This window comes from Oncorhynchus gorbuscha, linkage group LG12 (assembly GCF_021184085.1).
Source record: "Oncorhynchus gorbuscha isolate QuinsamMale2020 ecotype Even-year linkage group LG12, OgorEven_v1.0, whole genome shotgun sequence".
Lineage (NCBI taxonomy): Eukaryota > Metazoa > Chordata > Actinopteri > Salmoniformes > Salmonidae > Oncorhynchus > Oncorhynchus gorbuscha.
In genome coordinates this window covers 14,458,789-14,476,922 of record NC_060184.1, presented here as the reverse complement: position 1 = coordinate 14,476,922, position 18,134 = coordinate 14,458,789, and the positions used below count along the sequence as shown (strand labels likewise).

The following is an 18,134-nucleotide window of genomic DNA, read 5'->3' as shown; positions in this document are numbered from 1 at the left end:
ATGAGGACCGAGCACACCCCCATTCTCATTGACAAGGCTGTTATGAAGAGGGCACGACATAGCCTATTCCCCCTCAGGAAACTAAAAGGATTTGGCATGGGTCCTGAGATCTTCAAAAGGTTCTACAGCTGCAACATCGAGAGCATCACTGCCTGGTACGGCAATTGCTTGGCCTCTGATCACAAGGCACTACAGAGGGTAGTGCGTAAGGCCCAGTACATCACTGGGGCTAAGCTGTCTGCCATCCAGGACCTCTAGACCAGGCGGTGTCAGAGGAAGGCCCTAAAAATTGTCAAAGACCCCAGCCACCCCGTCATAGACTGTTCTCTCTACTACCACATGGCAAGTGGTACCTGAGTGCCAAGTCTAGGACAAAAAGGCTTCTCAACAGTTTTTACCCCCAAGCCATAAGACTCCAGAACAGGCCTATCAATTCCTCTAAATTTGTGTTCATGGCCGACACACCCCTAGTGTCCTACGAGTCAAAGAAAGGTCAAATGTGGTACTCCTGAGTACGCTGCATAGGGATGGGAGAATCTGTGTCCAGGAATATCACAAAACAGGAATCATAATGGATTACAATGCAACAAAAGGATGGTGGACAATTTAGACAAGCTGGTGACTGGCTACAGCTGCAAAATAAGAACCCTACGCTGGCCACTTGTGATATTCAACTTCTTGGACATCTCTGCGTACATCACATTTGTCATCTGGATGTCGTTGAACCCAGATTGGAACAGAGGGAAGGTCCAGAGACCGCTCTTTCTCGAGGAGCTGGGCATGGCATCGGTAAGAACCTGAAATCTAGAGGCGGCAACATATCCCAAGGGCCCCAGCTTCTGCAGCCACCGTGAGGAGTATTCAGGAGGATGCTGGTGCCCCATCTGCCAGACCCACAACTACAATGCCGGAAGTGTGAGTGATGTTCTTGCATGTGTGTGTGTGTCTGACTCTCCTACCTTGGCCTGCTGTAACTATATATGTGAGTGAGATGTTAAAACTCCTGAACTAAGTGTTTTCATCATTCTAGATTGCACCCGGTAGCAACAAAAAGTGCTATGATGTGTGTGGACCCAATAAGGACAGGAAGACGATACACATGCAACAAGTGCAAGAAATACATTTGCAACACACAGTAAAACTGTCCCTCATGTGGTGTCTACACCGGCCTTAATGCGCGTTCAATTGGACTCATTTATCATTTCCATAAAATACTGTATGTAAAATGTGTCCTTCCAATTTGTTCAGTTCAAAGATCAAGATAAACATGATTTATTCCACCCATGTTCTGATTATAAATTATTTGTTTACAAAAATCACATTTTATATATATATATTTTTTTAAATAGTGCTTTTATTGGTAAATGTGATCTAGCAGCGGTAAATGGCATATATTAACCATGTATGCAGTCTATATTGCTTGCAATTTGTCAACATCTACAGTAAGTATTTTTTACATAAATTGTTATGCTGTATCATTTTAAAGACCCAATAATGTTGTGGGTCCATCAGACCCACGAACATTGGGTGAATAACAGAAAAATTGTACACCATCCAAAGGTTAAAAAAAAACATGTGCTGTATACATTACAGCATTATCATCTTAATTAGTATGAGGGCAACAGAGGTTGTTCATGGTTGTCAAACACTGGAGGTAAATTCTTTGATAAGAATGGGTATGTTGTGAATCTACACTTTATATCTACCATAATCTAATAATTGATCTTATCCCAAAAAACATATGCAACATCATACATGGACACATTTTTGTGCCAATTCAAATTGAAGACATACTGGCAATTACTTTGTTGAGATTTCTTGTCATTAGAGTGTAGCTAAGGGGAAAACCTAATACATTCTCAATATCCCCTATTGATCTTGTGCTCTTGGTCCAATAGTGTTTGTTGTAAGCTCACTTTGGCATCTTCAAAGTTGGGGTTGAGTTCTAGAGCCCTCTTGAAGTCCATCTCTGCATCTTGGAAAAAACCTGCAACAAAAAAGGTAAAACATTTATCCATTCAATTCACCAGGGATGTATTCATTACTGAAACTGTTTAAGAACCAAATGGAACAAAATGAGGGAGCACCTGCATTTGTCAAATATAAACTCTTGTTTGCTTATTCCGTTTGTAGTCAAGTTTCCACAAAACGTTTTGCAACAGAATATGCTTAATGATTACGCCAGCCTACAAGAAACATTTCACATAAGGAAAACCAGCAAGACTGCCTTGCCAGCACAAGTTTGTTCAAATGGATGAAATAACCCCACCTAGTGACTAAAATTGGGACTGCAATACCTTTTTTCACCATTGGAATTCAGAATCTCGTCTGTTGAAGCCACTTCATTACACGACATTTCATTACCTAATCTATAATGTATTAGTCCTCGGTTGTAGAATGATACTTCAAACTGGCAATTGGCCTCAATTGCAGAAGTGTAGTCCTCCATTGCCTCACGAAAATCCACCCTGAAGTACTTTATCTGCCCACGGTTGTTGTGAGCAGTAGCAAGGTCACTGGCATCACAATTTCTGAAATAAACCACGGCAAAAGAGGATGTTAACATTTAACGTTAGCTAGCTACTGTATTCCACATAGCTAAATCAGCACGGAATTCACACATGATCTCAATCACAACGTGTTTTTGTGTTACCTTGTTTTCCAGCATGATGCGAGGAACTTTGTATATAGTTCTTCTGCCTGCTTAAAATTCCGTTTTTTAAACTCAACATTGGCGCGTTCAAGAGTTTGGCATCTGTCTTGTTCCATTTAATGCATAAAATGTTTGGATGGAAATCTGTTTTCCGCTTCAGAAACTCTTACCGGAAATGAGTATATTTGTGGACAAATACACTAACACGCTTGGTGCGTGTTGACGCCAGGGGGAACGTAAGCATGTATGGTTATTTAAAATATTTATTGATCTAACATTATATTACTAAATAAACACCATATTTATTGTACATAACTGCTCAATTGATTAGCTATTTAAATATAATCCAAATGTTCACCTATTTTCCTTTCTTGTAAAAACAGGTGGCAGAGTTGACCACATTATTAGTTGATTATGTGTCCATATTATGATTTTCTTGTGATTTGTCTATCCCCTTCATTTGTGTATTTTTTTATCTTCGATTTTTTTGTACTTTGCTGAGTAATGCACATGTCTTATACATAAGCAGTTAATTAATGTGATATAGAGCTCGCCTGCTTGCAGTCCTAAAACCCGGAAATGAGTGACTTCCGGTTCGTTCCGCCAGCCATATGGGAAAATGGAGAAAATGTTTTGTGTTTTTTTTTATGGCGAACTACAACCTAAAAAGGTGGGTTTACGCCACCAACTGGACGGATTTTTTTTTAATAAGTAAAAATTAAGTCCATACATTATAGTTTTCCTTAACTTAATCCACCCAAATAAAAATAGTACATTGACAAAAACTCCCACTTCTTCCATCAATCCTCCATATTTCCCTTCTCACCAATTTCGAAAAAGATTGCAATACAACTGCTTCAAATACTGTGTCCAAAATAACCCTTTTTTTACTGCAGTAATTTTTCAGTGTAACTGCAGTTAGAGTGCAGTTTACCAGCAGTTGAAATGCAGTACACTCCAGTTATTCTGCAATTACTGCGTACAAAATATCACAGTCAACTGCAGTAAGTGAATTTTTACTACAGTTTCAAAACGGCAATATTTTTTGTTAAGGGCAGGCTCTAGCGCCTGAGAGGGTGGTATGGCTTGTGACAATACTTCCTGCGACTCCTTTTAGTCCTAGGAACCACATCTACAATTATATATATTTTCCTGGACTTCCTCTCCACCTTGGTAGTGTCGTTAATCCCCATAGCTATAAAGGCCACAAAGTCCATCTTCTTACCCTTTAAAATATCTGGGTCCTGCTGGTGAAGGCCTATCCATCACCATGGACTCGACAGTAGTACCATTCGAACCCTCAACCCTTTTAACAGCACTTGCATATGAAATGCTCTGGACAGCCCTGCCAATGGCCACCTCATTGTCTTTCACCCTTGTTGGGCATTCCAAAGACATGGCTTCATGGTTTCCACCACAATTGCAACATGTCACATGTTCATCACTTTTAAAACACATTACATAATCTTTTCCACAACTTGGACATCTCGGCTTCTCCCTTCTGCAAACACTTGAAACATGTTCTAAAGCGTTACAGTGATCACACTGCATTGGTCTTGGGATACAGTATCGAATTCTCTATTTTATATTCCCCAACTGGACCTGAGTAGGGAGAGACTCCATATCAAACAACAAAATAGACTTCACTTCTTCTTTATTCACCACACGAGTCATCCGATGTGCATCAATCAATGCAATAATATTTTCCATCTCTGTAACATCGGCTGCCCACGAGACGCCAGATATTACTCCCTTGAGGGGTGCCCTGTCCCAAGAGACACACACAACATGTAAAACTTATCAAATCAGGTGAGACGCAACACACAATCCTTCTGATCATCAGAAGTACAAAATAAATCTAAACCAGGCCTCTTGTGACTGCCTCTTGTAATCCTCACAGCCTTCACTTTACCCAGCACTCTCTCTACCAGTCTGGATATCTCAAATGGATTCTTCAAGATTGGTAATCTGATCAATTGCTCCTCATTAATAAACCATACTCCAACAAGGGACATTCTCAGCACTGTACGCTACTTTGCCGAGTTTTCAGTTCTTTTAGACAATAGTCTAATTCTCCTTGATTCTACCGCCATTCAATATGGTCAAAGGTTAACACAGGTTTAGGAGATTTTGTTCTATGAGATAAAGCAGCCAGTTAACATGACCTTTATGAATTACGAAGCCTTTAAAAGTTCACAAAAAGTGATGTGAACTGATGAAGATTCTCATAGAACAAAACATATAAGATCTCCTAAGTCTGTGTTTACCACAGACCTTATTTTTGGCATTTATCCAAAACACTACAAAAACGCCATTCATTTTCCCCAAAGGCTTTGTCCAACGAACCATGGCGGAGTTAGTGCCTACAAAAAATTGCCATTATTATCTCTATAAGCCAACATTAGTAGGCCTATGGTCATAGAGGTTGCCAGCTTTAAGTCCTAAAACCCAAAAATGAGTTACCTCTGGTAATTTCAGCCATTCTGAAAGGCAAAAATTAATAGGGAAAGAATAGGGTTTGGGGATAAATGCAGAAAATAAGGTCTGAGGTTAAGACAAGCTTAATGTTTTATTATATGCAATAATATCAGTCAGTTAACATTACTTTTATGAATTATGAAGCTTTTGTGCTTTTTAAATGACATAAATTCTTCAAAGTTCACTAAAAAGTGACGTTAGCTGATGATCTCAGAATAAAACGTATAAAATCTCCTAAACCTATGTTTACCACAGACGTTTATCCAAAAACTGCATTAATTTCCCCATGTGCTATATCCAACGAATCATGGTGGAGTTAGTGTCTACAAAAAGATGCCATTACTCTCGCAAAGGAGAAATCCAATCATCATTCAGTAGTATGCATCAGTACAATACAGATGTTTTCCATTTGTAACATGGTCTATTGCTTCCGTCTGAAACTCAGACTAAAACGTTACACTCAGGAAAGGACGCTCACAGACAAAAATGTGAGCAGACTTTTTCTAGGTGAGAAATTCACAGAATGATCTGAAATAGGTCACGTGTCGTCCTTTAAAAAAAAAAAAGTACCTTAAGGAACTATGGCCTGTTCAGTAGCCACTTCCTTTACAGCCCATCTACCTTCAGAGTGTGTGGTCGGGTTCAGGCAGATCAAAGGGAAGACACACAGAGGAAGAGAGAAGGGCACTGAAGTAGTTACTGGGGAATAGACTCATGACAGCCTCTAATAAATAGCCTATAGAGAGGCATGTCTATAGGGACACAATGCACTAAACATAAAGGTTGTCCTGGTAGGCAAGGCTAATGCACGGAAAACTAATAGAGTACCTGTAATGAACAAGATGGGAGACAGAGAGCTTGTTTCAAGCGCAGAAGGTGTTTATTGTTAAAGGACCACAGGAGGCGGCAGGTAGGTGGGTCCAGGGGCAGGCAGAAGGTCATACACAGGGGGTCCAAAAAGGCAACAGTACAGTCAGGGAAAAGGCTAGTAATGTTGTCAGGGAGATCAGGCAATAGGTTGATAACAGGAAAATCCGATAGGCTAAAGTACTGGCAGGGAATAGGTGTCGTTAAGTGAGGCCGGCAAACGCTATCACACACGGGAGGATTAAATTACAATGAAAACCAGCCCTCCAAATTGAAGTGTGTCACAAAGCAAACAATACCTCACAATGATGGGGTGCAAAGAACTGAACTAAATAGTGTGTGATAATGACATACAGGTGTGTGAACGGGGGATCAGAATTCAGGTGTTTGGGATCTGGAGAGTGAACTCTGTTCAGGGGACCTGTGTGTTTGAGAATGTGAGTTGGAAAGTGGGCTGGAAAATGAGCTGCGTTCAAGGGATCTGTGTTTGAGAGTGTGAGTTGGAAGCAGACGTTACACTACCTTGATAGAAAAGTAGTTATACTACTACTTTCAAATGCTGTGTCGATGCTCATTCAGCCATCACCTTTTTCATATTTGCTCTTTGCAGGTTGGCCTCAGTCTACACCGTAAGGAAGGATATGTGTGTGTGTGGGGTGGGGCACCCGGCAACTGGTGCATTTTTCCAGTGCCCCAAACATTGTTGTTTGCTGTGAGAATTAACACAGAGTGTCAAAGTCCACTCATGGTCTGGCAGAAACAGGGCAGGCATCAATCAGCCCCTCACCATCAAAGAACTGTGTTATAAATCAATATCACTGACAACTTACCATCCAGCCATAGCTGTAAACTGTTTGACGAACTGTTAGGCATGTTGAATGAGGACAGGAAGAATCAGCAATACTTACATTATGGTTTTGAAATAAAATTATGTTTATCATCAAGGTTGAGGTCAATTGTATTTTAATTCAAGTTGGAAACTCAGTTAACTTCCTGAATTGAAATGAATTTGATCTCAACCCTGCATGACATCGTTGATGACTGGTTGAGGCGTTGCACTCTGTATTGTTTTGAATAGTAGACAGGGGAGAGCAGGCTTCCACTTAGGGGTATCAGGCTTTGGCTTAGTTTGGATATATGTGGGTCAAAGGTTGAAGGTCGTGTCTTTGAGGGGTTCCATGTCAGTGTTTCCCTTAGATTTGAAAGAGATCCGTGCTGCATCACCCATGGCTGTCGTAAAACGTTTCCAAAGTTGGGTGTATGTGTGTGTGTCCCTGCATGTGGGTGTATGTATGTGCGTTCCCTCCCACCTAAGTATAAGGGAAACATTTTTACGGTTGCCACTGTTTGAACAAAGACTGTGTTGTAGACCGTGTAGCCACTGAAATAGCAAGCAAACAGAAAACAGCTGGCTAGTAAAATAATCCAAACTAGACCTGAGGTAAATGTTTGACTGAGTACCTCACACAGACATAACAGACAGATCAACTGTATTTCTCAGGTGATTCAGACAAATGAACAAATACTGATTCCAGACGGAAAATCTTCAGTGCCTTCTTCAGCTCTTTTAGCGATGAGCAATTTGCCAAAAGAACATGCGGTGACCCAGTTCCATTGAGGAGGAGCTGCAGTTCAAATATAGAGGTCACATGTGGTTGAAATAAGGTATTTGGAGGCACTTGTGCTAAATTAGTCCATCAGAACAAGGTAATTATAAATTCCATTGTACAACCACATTTCAACCGCATGTGATCTCTATTTGAACTGGGTCCTCTTCAATTGAACTGGTTCACGGCATGTTTGCACCTTGACCATTGCCAAAAACATCTGAAGGCACTCTTGTTTGTTTATTTATTTCTCTGAATCACCTGAAAAATATGGTTATTTTTATTGTAGGTTATAGTAAAGTTGCATCTCTCTGAGATTCAGCAGGAACAGAATATTGTAAACTCTTTCAAAACTCCTGCATTGCTGGATCCATGAATGGAAGGATCGTTCCCCTTCTTCCAATGCTATAGGTTTCTGAAAGGTCTCACTGCTACGATACAGCCAGAGTACATTTTAACACAGTGTTAACATAAATATCGTTGCTGGACTTAAATATTTCCCTTCCTATACTGACACCTAAGCGTAGGGAGCTCAGGTTTATATAACAAATACCACATAGAGATTCTTTTGTATCTACATGTAGTGTACAGAATTATAGCAGTATGTATCAAAAATGTGAATACCGGTATGTACATAAGTAATGCACTTGCTACCACCAGATAGTCACTAGTCAGAGTGCGGGTCAAACTTGGTGTGCTGCTAAAAACACGTGTGACTCTTTGTTTTGAATCTGAGATTTTGGTGTCATATATATATTTACACACATACACACACACACTCAGTTGCCAGTTTATTACGTACACCCATCTAGTACCGGGTCGGACCCCCCCTTTGCCTCCAGAACAGCCTGAATTCTCTGGGCATGGATTCTACAAGGTGTGGCGTTCAAACTTTGTTCAATTGTGATTAAAGGACCTAACGTGTGCCCGGAAAACATTCGCCACACCATTACACCACTGCAGCCAGTCTATACCGTTGACACCAGGCACGAAGGGGCCATGGACTCCTGCTGCATACACCAAATCCTAACTTAACGTGAGGCAAGAGGAACCGGGATTCATTAGACCAGGCAATATTTTTCCACCCCTCAATTGTCCAGTGTTGGTGATGGCGTGCCCACTGGCACCGCTTCTTTTTGCTTTTAGCTGATGTGAGTGGAACCTGGTGTGGTCGACCAATAGACCATCCATGACGAGGACCGACGAGTTGTGCATTCAGTCGATGCCGTTCTGCACAGCACTGTTGTATTGTGCTGTTATTTGTCTGTTTGTGTCCCGCCTGTTAACTTGCACTATTCTTGCCATTTTCCTTCGACCTGTCATTAGGTTTTTAGAGGCTGTTAAGGAAACTGAACCATGGAGTACTGTTTTTTCTGGTCTAGACTACTTTCAGAGGGAGAAACTATCTAACAACTTGTAAAATACTGAACTTCCCATTTAATATTCATCAAGTAGTTCAATGGATAAAGGCACTGTGCAAAATAACTTCCTCCCCTGGTCTTGATTGCCACATATTCAGTACATTCGTTTTTTTTATTCTGATGTACACAGCACACATGGGGGTGTACATTTTCCTCACATTATAGCGTTCAACATTTTGCACTGACACAACCTAACAAAAATACCTTATATGGCGGGCACAAAAAACAAATGACACATTTCTACCAGATTGGAAATGATCATATAGTATAACATTTCTAAAATCTGTTAAAATAGAACAAAATCTTAAAAGCACTGCCCCTCACTGACTGGTCCCTACTGAACATGATTTCAATTTCTCAATATACTTCAAAGAAACTTCCAAAAACAAATTTCAAATGTGTTAGCTGAAGCAGAGTTGATGAAAATGAATTAATGCAATAGATGTATTTAGCACATTTCTAAAAGGTCTATACCGTTATATACTGTAACGCTTTGTGGGAACCTGATGCTCATATATGGACAGACTGACACCATTAGCCCCCATAATTCCCTGATACAGTCCTGACCTAAGGCCAATAGCTTGTTTAAAGAACCATGGACTGACATCATTTCCTTCTAGCTGTTGCAGTGTTGTTTATCCAAAGTTCCACTGTCTGTTGTTGTCGATATCCGCCGATGTGATGGAGGACAGCAGTAGTAGTACATGCCTGTGTTGCAGTGGTCCGTGTCTGACGGCGGGGCCATCGGAGGTTGTCTGACCCTGCAGAGGGTAAACAAATACACAGAGGTCAGAGTTGGAAGGTTTCAACCTAGTCTTCCTTATAGGGAATAGTTACTTACCGTTTCTTCCTCAACTTAGACAGGTCCCAAAATGTTCTCAATCTGTTCCACCCTTCCTGTCATGTCAGCTAGTGAGAAGAGTAAAGGCAATTCTTTTTCCATGGTAAAACATTAGGAGTAAGCTAACTTGAATAAAAGGTTAATAAACAGTTACATCTGAAAAACTCATATTTATAACCTTTTCTTTTCATATACATATATTTGTTTTTACAATTGATCAGATTATCCAGTTGACAAAGTAGCATTTGCGTCCACAAATCTAAACTGCATAATGTCATGGTAGATCATGCAACCCAGCCCATTAATCATAAAAGGCATTCAAGATAACCCATGAATTGCTTTGAAGGAGGCATACCACTGAGTCTTCAGCCTATATTGAGTGCTGCGGTCAGTTATTTTCCTACTGTGAACTAACAGAAAGGATATGTCTGGCAGTGATCTCCTGGAGGGCGGCCTGTGTCTGCATCTGGAAGGCCAGTCTGGCTTCACACTTACAAGGGTCCTCCTCCACCACCACCACCGCCTTAATCTCTTCATGTTGGGACAGAGCAATATGTCACGTTAGTGTTAACTATGACATAATGTATGTACATACAGTTGAAGTCGGAAGTTGACATTCACTGGTTGGAACCATTAAAACTCATTTTTCAACCACCGCACAAATTTCTTGTCAACAAACTATAGTTTTGGCAAGTCTATTAGGACATATACTTTGTGCATGACACATAATTTTTCCAACAATTGTTTACAGATTATTTCACTGTATCACAATTCCAGTGGGTCAGACGTTTACATACACTAAATTGACTGTGCCTTTAAACAGCTTGTAAAATTCCAGAAAATGATGTCATGGCATTAGAAACTTGTGATTGACTTAAATGATGTCAATTAGCCTTTTGGAGGTGTACCTGTGGATGTATGTCAAGGCCTACCTTCAAACTCAGTGCCTCTTTGCTTGACATCATGGGAAAATCAAAAGAAATCAGCCAAGACCTCAGAAAAAAAATTATAGACCTCCACAAGTCTGGTTCATCCTTGGGAGGATGCCTGAAGATAACACATTCATCTGTACAAACAATAGTACGCAAGTATTAACACCATGGGACCACGCAGCCGTCATAAAGCTCAGGGAGGAGATGCGTTCTGTTTCCTAGAGATGAATGTACTTTGGTGCAAAAAGGGCAAATCAATCCCAGAACAGCAGCGAAGGACCTTGAAGTTGCTGGAGGAAACCGGCACAAAATTATCTATATTCACAGTAAAACAAGTCCTATATTGACATAACCTGAAAGGCCGCTCAGCAAGAAAGAATCCACTGCTCCAAAACAGCCATAAAAAATACACACTATGGTTTGCAACTGCACATGGGGACAAAGATCGTACTTTTTGGAGAAATGCCCTTTGGTCTGATAAAACAAAAATAGAACTGTTTGGCTATAATGACCATCGTTATGTTTGGAGGAAAAAGGGTGAGGCTTGCAAGCCGAAGAACACCATCCCAACCGTGAAGCACGGGGGTGGCAGCATCATGTTGTGGTGGTGCTTTGCTCCAGGAGGGACTGGTGCACTTCACAAAATAGATGACATCATGAGGTAGGAAAAGTATATTGAAGCAACATCAAGACATCAGTCAGGAAGTTCAAGCCTGGTCGCAAATGGGTCTTACAAATGGATAATGACCCCAAGCATACTTCCAAAGTTGTGGCAAAATGGCTTAAGGACATCAAAGTCAAGGTATTGGAGTGGCCATCACAAAGCCCTGACCTCAATCCTATAGAAAATGTGTAGGAAGAACTGAAAAAGCGTGTGCGAGGACAGAGGACTACAAACCTGACTCAGTTACACCAGCTCTGTCAGGGGGAATGGGCCAAAATTCACCCAACTTATTGTGGGAAGCTTGTGGAAGGCTACCTGAAACGTTTGACCCAAGTTAAAAAATTTAAAGGCAATGCTACCAAATACTAATTGAGTGTATGTAAACATCTGACCCACTGGGAACACGTTGAAAGAAATACAAGCTGAAATAATAATTCTCTCTACTATTATTCTGACATTTCAAGTTCTTAAAATAAAGTAGTGATCCTAACTGACCTAAAACATGGAATTTTTACTAGTATTAAATGGTGAAAAACTGAGTTTAAATGTATTTGTCTAAGTTGTATGTAAACTTCCGACTTCAACTGTACAGTAGATAACACCACACAGGAGGAGCCTCTCACTCAATGTTGTTATACTGTTGAGTTCCATATACTAGTTGGGCTTGCAATTGTTCTTCTACAGACCAGGGTTGCGTTCAGTAGAGTACATTGTAGCAAAAGGTGTTTTGCACTGGAAAATAAATGTTTTCTTATTGGACTAGATCAGGTAGTGTCTGGAACATTTTCTCCCTACTAAACATGACCATGTATAAGTACTTTACCTACGTTCAACTGATCCTCTTTGATAGCAGTAGACATACCCAAAAACTAATCCCTTACCTATCCTGGTTTTGCTCTCGTGTTCTCTAGTAGGCAAGACGATCAGCACAGAGAGTTTGGTTCCATTTGCATGGCCGTGACAGGAACACAATGCTATGACAACGTTGAAGCAACCTAGCGAGTGTTACAAAGTGTTCGGCAAATGGAAAACCAAAGGTGAATCAAGAAGTAATATTGATTGTGCACCAATTGGATTTTAAAAGCGGAATGAAGACTTATGTGCTGCTTATAAGAAAACAAACAAATTAGAGATCTTCTGTGATCACCATCCATAACGGGTCGAGCATCTGAGCAGACTCAACATAAAGTTCAAATTAAATAAAGGAGGCATATTTAGAATACAACCACAGTTAGCGCACTGACTCTTACGTTTCAGAGTACACGTTTTCTGGTCCAGGTTCAAGATATAGCCCTTCCGACACTTGCAGTGATGGGACGCGTTGCTGCTGACACATATGTGCTCACAGTCGTGTCCCATGGCACAGGGGTCCACACCTGGAATAAGCCGGGGTTAAGGGAAGGAGCTGACAAGCTAGCAGCATGGGTACAATTTCATAGGCTGGCATCATATTTGAAAGTGTGTATGTTAGTTTGTATGCATAAGGATTATGTCTAAGTAAAGGTGATCTGGGGTAGTACTCTGAAGAAGCCATACTATCAAAACATACTTACCTCACTGTATGTAATGGTCATTTATAACTAATTTATTCAATTTCATTCCTGGATGGCAATTTGATAGAAACGCTAATTTGTGAAAATACCATAACAAACTGAAGTAGGATAACATGTTTTAAGTATATATACACATATATATATATATATATATATATATATATATACATACATACACACACATATAGGGACACATTTTGCCATAGCCTGTTTGATGAAATTGTGGATGCAAAGGACACTTGTATTATCTGAGTTCCAGTGGCAATATTTGCAAGCTTCAAAAAGCTGTATGGAAGTATATATTGACATAGTGCCAGCTATATGCTGTGGCTGGAAAGCTGTTGGACCATACACCTTCAATGCAACTCAGCCAAGGTCCTTTGCAAACATAGTGGGGAGGTTTACGTGTCTGACTCTGGGAACATGTTTTCTTGTCCGCGTTCAAGAGATACCCTTCCCGACACTCGCAGTGATAGGAGTTGTTGCTGCTGCTGCTAACACACATGTCCTCACAGTCGTGTCCCATGTCACAGGGGTCCCAACCTGGAATAAGTCGGGGTTAAGTGAAGCCGCCATCAAGCTACACACAAAGCAGCATGGGTACAATTTCATAGGTTGGTAAGTTTGGAACAGTTAAAGCTTGTATGCATTCAAATGTGATCTGAAGAAGCCAAATTATCAAACATACTTACCATATATAAACGCTGGTCGTTTATAACCCATTTATAATCTCATTTCTATAAGAAAACGTCATTTCTGTATATAGTATAAATAGCATAACGAGTATAGATACCATAGCAAAATGAACTAAGACATGTTTTTGAGCATATGCGTGTAAGTGCAGAAGGTAGAGACATGTTTCCATGGCCTGTTTGATGAAATTGTAGACGCAAAAGACTGTTTGTTGTCTGAGTTTCAAGCTTCAAAAAGGTGTATGGAAGTATATCAATAGACTATTGAGATAAGGCCAGCTATACACTGAAGGCCACCTAATGTGACTGGAAAGCTGGGGGACCATACACCAACTCAGTCAAGGTCCATTGCAAACATAGAAGGGGGACTGTTAACATAAAAAATAAATACATTTTAAAAACCATATTAAAATGTACACAACATTCAAGTTAATAAATATTAGAATGTTATGAAAAAAAGTCAATTTACTATTCAAAATGACTTTGAAGATTTTAGAACAGTATTCTGATAATTTTAAACAAAGCTGTACGATTGACAGATTCAAAGCAATCTGTGTGTGGCATGATGCTTTGATTTCTCATTGGTCAATCGTTAATGAGCAGTTACCTCTTCGATCACCTTGCACTTGTTGAAGGACCATCCTGTCTGTTACTAAAAGTGAGGAACCATACCTGACTGTTCACTAGAGACCAAGATTGTCCAAAACTCTTGGGGCGGGTTTCCCAGACCCAGATTAAGCCTAGTCCTGGACTAAGAGGCACTTTCAATAGAGATTCTCCATTAAAATAGATTTTTAATCTGTGACTAGGTTTAATCTAAATGTGGGGAAACAAGCCCAGAGTAGACCAAATGGCCGAACTACTTTCCAATGGGCTGGAATCTAGTACCAGGGTATATAAACCTTTAATCCATGTGAGGTGTGTTTTTTCTCTTTACCATTTGGTCAACGTATAATTTACACTTGAATAGAAAACCTAAGGATTCAAAATTAAGTGCTAAAGAGAAAACAGATGAAACCACCCCTGTAGATAGTACACGGTCCCTACACATTCCCGGACTAAAACCAACGTTTACAGTTTAGACTAGTCTCCTCCTCCACCCTGCTCAGTCATACCACACAGGGTCTCCCTGAATTTGGAGGTGAGCTTCTCGATGACGCCGTAGGTCTCAACGTAGAACACGTGGTCTTCCAGAGGGTTGCTGGCCATCAGCCGCAAAGAGGTCATGTCGGCTCGGTCCACCCCCACCGCGTAGATCTCGATGCCGGACCCCCGGGCAGCCGCTGACACCTCCTCCACCTGGTCCTGAGGACGCCCGTCTGTCACGATGATGGCCACTTTGGCGATGTTCTTTGACTTTGGCCGGGCGCCTGACTCTTCGGTGAAGGCCTCAGTCATGGCCGACTTGATGGCCAGGCCAGTCATGGTGCCGGCGGCGAGGGGCTCAATGCGGGTGATAGCCTGCTTCATGTTGGGCTTGTTCAGGTGAGCCTTGAGCAGGAACTCGATCTTGACCGTGCTGGCATAGTTGACCACGGCCACACGGGTGGCTTCTGGTCCCACATCCAAGGTGTCGACCATGTCGGCCAGGAAGATCTTGACCTTCTCAAACTCGCCGGGGCGCACGCTGCGGGAGCTGTCGATGATGAAGACCAGGTCCAGGGGACGGCTCCTGCACGAATTGTCTGTTGCTGGTGGCAAACCAGAAGCATTGCAGCTCTTAACAAGATGGCCATATGTTCACCAGTTTATTTCATACAAACTCATTTCATTGGACACACACATGTAGCCCTAGTTTGTGGATTGAAAAGCGACATTCATTCATATTAGTGTCCATGAAGAAAGTTGAAACAATTCAGCTACACAAAAAAAAGGACATTTCTCATGGTTGTTTGGGGGATGCACAACTCTGGTTGCTTGAGTTATAGGATGAAAGAGGGTTTTGCAAGGCAATGAGTTGTGCATCATTTCAGTTAGACGGTTTAGAGGTTAGTTATTACAGTATATTATGCCTTTCATGGAGCCATACTGTATCCTTTCCCCTCTTAACCCTTCTTCTATGTCAATAGTTCAGGATTGGACTGTGAAAGGTCAAATTGAATGGAAAGGCTTCATTAAGCTTTGACATCCCAACTGGTGCAGAATTTTAATTGATACCAGTATCCTTTTTTAATCATCCTGTTGTCAAAACATTCGTTTTTTTCAACAACAATTTTTTTTTATTTTTTATATCCTTCTAATGCAGTGAAAAGTATTTAAATGTATATCCAGTTACTGTCACATCATAGTTTTTCTGTTCCAAATTATAAACTGCGGAGAACAAGAAAGTATTTTTTGACTTGTCCTGGAATGCTTCACCCCAGTATTGTATGGTGTTTTGTCATTATTAGATTGCAAATAACATCAATTCTGGCTGGTTGATTATGTGATGAAATGATCAATGAGAATGGTTGATTATGTGACAGTAGTCCTGTGCTATTATAAAATAAAAAGACAAGAGCTGACCTGGACAACTATGGATTGAATTGGTTGGGTAGGAAGGGAAACCTGGCTTCTACCTGTCTCCACACTGGCGGTGGTGATGACGACGCCGCTTTGGGTACTGACAGGTAGTGTTGGCGGCACAGGGGTGGTGGTCACCTCCAGTGGCAAGGTGGTCATCACCGGTTGCAATGTAGTCACTGATGGTAGAGTTGGAACTGTGGTGGGTAGGTACACCACAGGGGTCGTTGGCAGTGTAGTAGGTTTAGGCTGTACCAGAGGTAAAATATGTGGACATTTACCTTTGAATTTGTGGTGGTGCCTCACTGGTGGAAAAAAAACTTTAAACGGGTGGTGGTGAACTACTGGAGGTGAAAAGTCTTGGTATAGGTTGTACACCACCGGTGGCGCTCTGTGTTGGTAAGGTGGTAAGGGGACAGAGGATCTGGGGTAAGCCACGGGTGGAGATAGAGGGCCAGGTTGTTGGTAAACCACGGGCAGGTGGATCCCTGGTGGCTGGTGGTGGTAGTGATAGCCTCTATGCCTGTATGCACTGGCGTGAACTAGGGGCCACCAGAGGAGGAGAGGAGGAGCGGTAGAGCAAATGAGTTAGTCAGCAAATGGGAAAGCTGTGAGTCTTTATGAATTATAGTTTCGAAGAGAGTTTGTATGAATGATAGTTATGCTTCGTTGTGAGTTTGTATAAATTATAGTTATGGGTGTGTTGTTGATGTGAGAATGAACTCCGCTTGCTTTAAAAGTTAGCATGAGAATACTGATTAGTTTTTGAAGCATGAGTGACATTTGAGCTGGTAGCCGCTTGGCTCGTTTTGAACCAGCATAGAAGAATATTACACTTATAAAATGTTATAAAATGTAAATTACTTACACATGCATTTAGTCTTGTAGTACATATAGATTTGACAGATATGGTATCGGTCTTATAAACTTGGATGTCATTGTTTAGCCAATAAAGCAAAATCAAGTATAATTTGTCAATTTTGAAATTGTATGGTTAAAACAAGTCAATGTAAATCTATAATGAGTTATTTCCCTGTTGAACTGCATGAACATGGAATGCATATGTCCAAGTACCTTAGTACACGTATTAGAATTTCCACATAGCAGACTAGGGTTGCAAAATTCTGGTAACGTTCCCAAAAGGAATCTCCAACCAGGATTTCTGGAAAACAAGGTTAAAAATTACTGGAATTTTGCAAACCTATAGCAGACCGAATTATCTACAATTCAATGAGTGGCTATAATAAAACCAATTGTTCCGTGCATATTTTACGCGATTTTTACGCACGGACACTTGGTTGGTTCCCAATGAGGAGAAGTATACAATTATCGGATTAATCTCTCGTGGACAGACTACGAGTAGTTGGCACGGGATTTTGATCGGATTAAACAAATAATCTAATTCAAAAACCTCTTCAATTTTGGCGGAAAATGTACTTGGCTAAACAATCAAGTGATATTCAGTGTGTATCATGACACAAAACACAAACAGAAAGGTGTATGGGGGACCGACACCTTTCTCTGTAAACCTACCTGAAGGAGCGAGCGTCCGCAGCGGTGGCGGGGCAATATTTCTACGTTGTGCATAACTTTGAGCAGTAACCTGCTGTGGATCGAATCCATTCAAACCGTACGTTCCGTATACATCAGACACAAAGAGGAAAATGCAGTAGACGAGACTCCCGAATAAAGACTTCATTGTACCAATGTTTTCTTCTCACGTCCGTTCAAGTTCTTGCCGGTTTACCCAGTCAGCACAAATGTCTGAAACTCAAATGTTTAGGAGAGGGACTTGGAGGGTCAATTTGAAGACCACTGACTAAAGCACGTGTGTAATTATTGTCCAATCCAGATGCAAGACGGAAAAGATCACATTTCCCCCCTCCCCAAACCAAACACCATTTTGGAAGGGTCAGTGATGTGC

The 18,134-nt window shown here is 41.0% G+C and overlaps 2 protein-coding genes across 10 annotated transcripts; both read right to left on the bottom strand.

Moving 5' to 3' along the window:
- Positions 1-1,332: 1,332 nt before the first annotated feature.
- On the bottom strand, positions 1,333-2,892 carry ttc32 (tetratricopeptide repeat domain 32). The gene is made up of 3 exons (XM_046293194.1): positions 2,654-2,892; positions 2,365-2,531; positions 1,333-1,987 (listed from the first exon to the last, which is right to left on the bottom strand). Exons 1-3 carry the CDS (start codon positions 2,767-2,769, stop codon positions 1,860-1,862), a joined length of 411 nt encoding a protein of 136 aa, XP_046149150.1. The 5' UTR covers positions 2,770-2,892; the 3' UTR covers positions 1,333-1,859.
- A 6,217-nt stretch (positions 2,893-9,109) lies between these two features.
- matn3a (matrilin 3a) lies at positions 9,110-17,975 on the bottom strand. 9 transcript variants are annotated; one of them, XM_046291163.1, is made up of 9 exons: positions 17,744-17,975; positions 16,492-16,752; positions 16,267-16,407; positions 14,824-15,399; positions 13,422-13,559; positions 12,714-12,839; positions 10,294-10,398; positions 9,868-9,938; positions 9,110-9,787 (listed from the first exon to the last, which is right to left on the bottom strand). In XM_046291163.1, the coding sequence occupies exons 1-8, from the start codon at positions 17,907-17,909 to the stop codon at positions 9,883-9,885; spliced, it is 1,569 nt and encodes a 522-aa protein (XP_046147119.1). In that variant the 5' UTR covers positions 17,910-17,975; the 3' UTR covers positions 9,110-9,787; positions 9,868-9,882. The 9 variants fall into 9 exon arrangements, with proteins under 9 accessions (XP_046147119.1, XP_046147120.1, XP_046147118.1 ...); XM_046291164.1 differs by having other exon boundaries at positions 16,267-16,389; XM_046291162.1 differs by having other exon boundaries at positions 16,267-16,752.
- Between the last annotated feature and the right edge of the window lie 159 nt (positions 17,976-18,134).

Coding starts and splice junctions, on each gene's coding strand:
- ttc32 (XM_046293194.1), bottom strand. CDS start 2,769: ATGGAACAAGACAGATGCCAAACTCTTGAACGCGCCAATGTTGAGTTT. Junction 2,532..2,653: donor GCATCATGCTGGAAAACAAG/GTAACACAAAAA, acceptor GGTTTATTTCAG/AAATTGTGATGCCAGTGACC. Junction 1,988..2,364: donor ACTAATACATTATAGATTAG/GTAATGAAATGT, acceptor TTTTTGTTGCAG/GTTTTTTCCAAGATGCAGAG.
- matn3a (XM_046291162.1), bottom strand. CDS start 17,909: ATGAAGTCTTTATTCGGGAGTCTCGTCTACTGCATTTTCCTCTTTGTG. Junction 13,560..14,823: donor ATTCAGGGAGACCCTGTGTG/GTATGACTGAGC, acceptor GACTTATTCCAG/GTTGGGACCCCTGTGACATG. Junction 9,939..10,293: donor CCAGGAGATCACTGCCAGAC/ATATCCTTTCTG, acceptor TACTCTTCTCAC/TAGCTGACATGACAGGAAGG.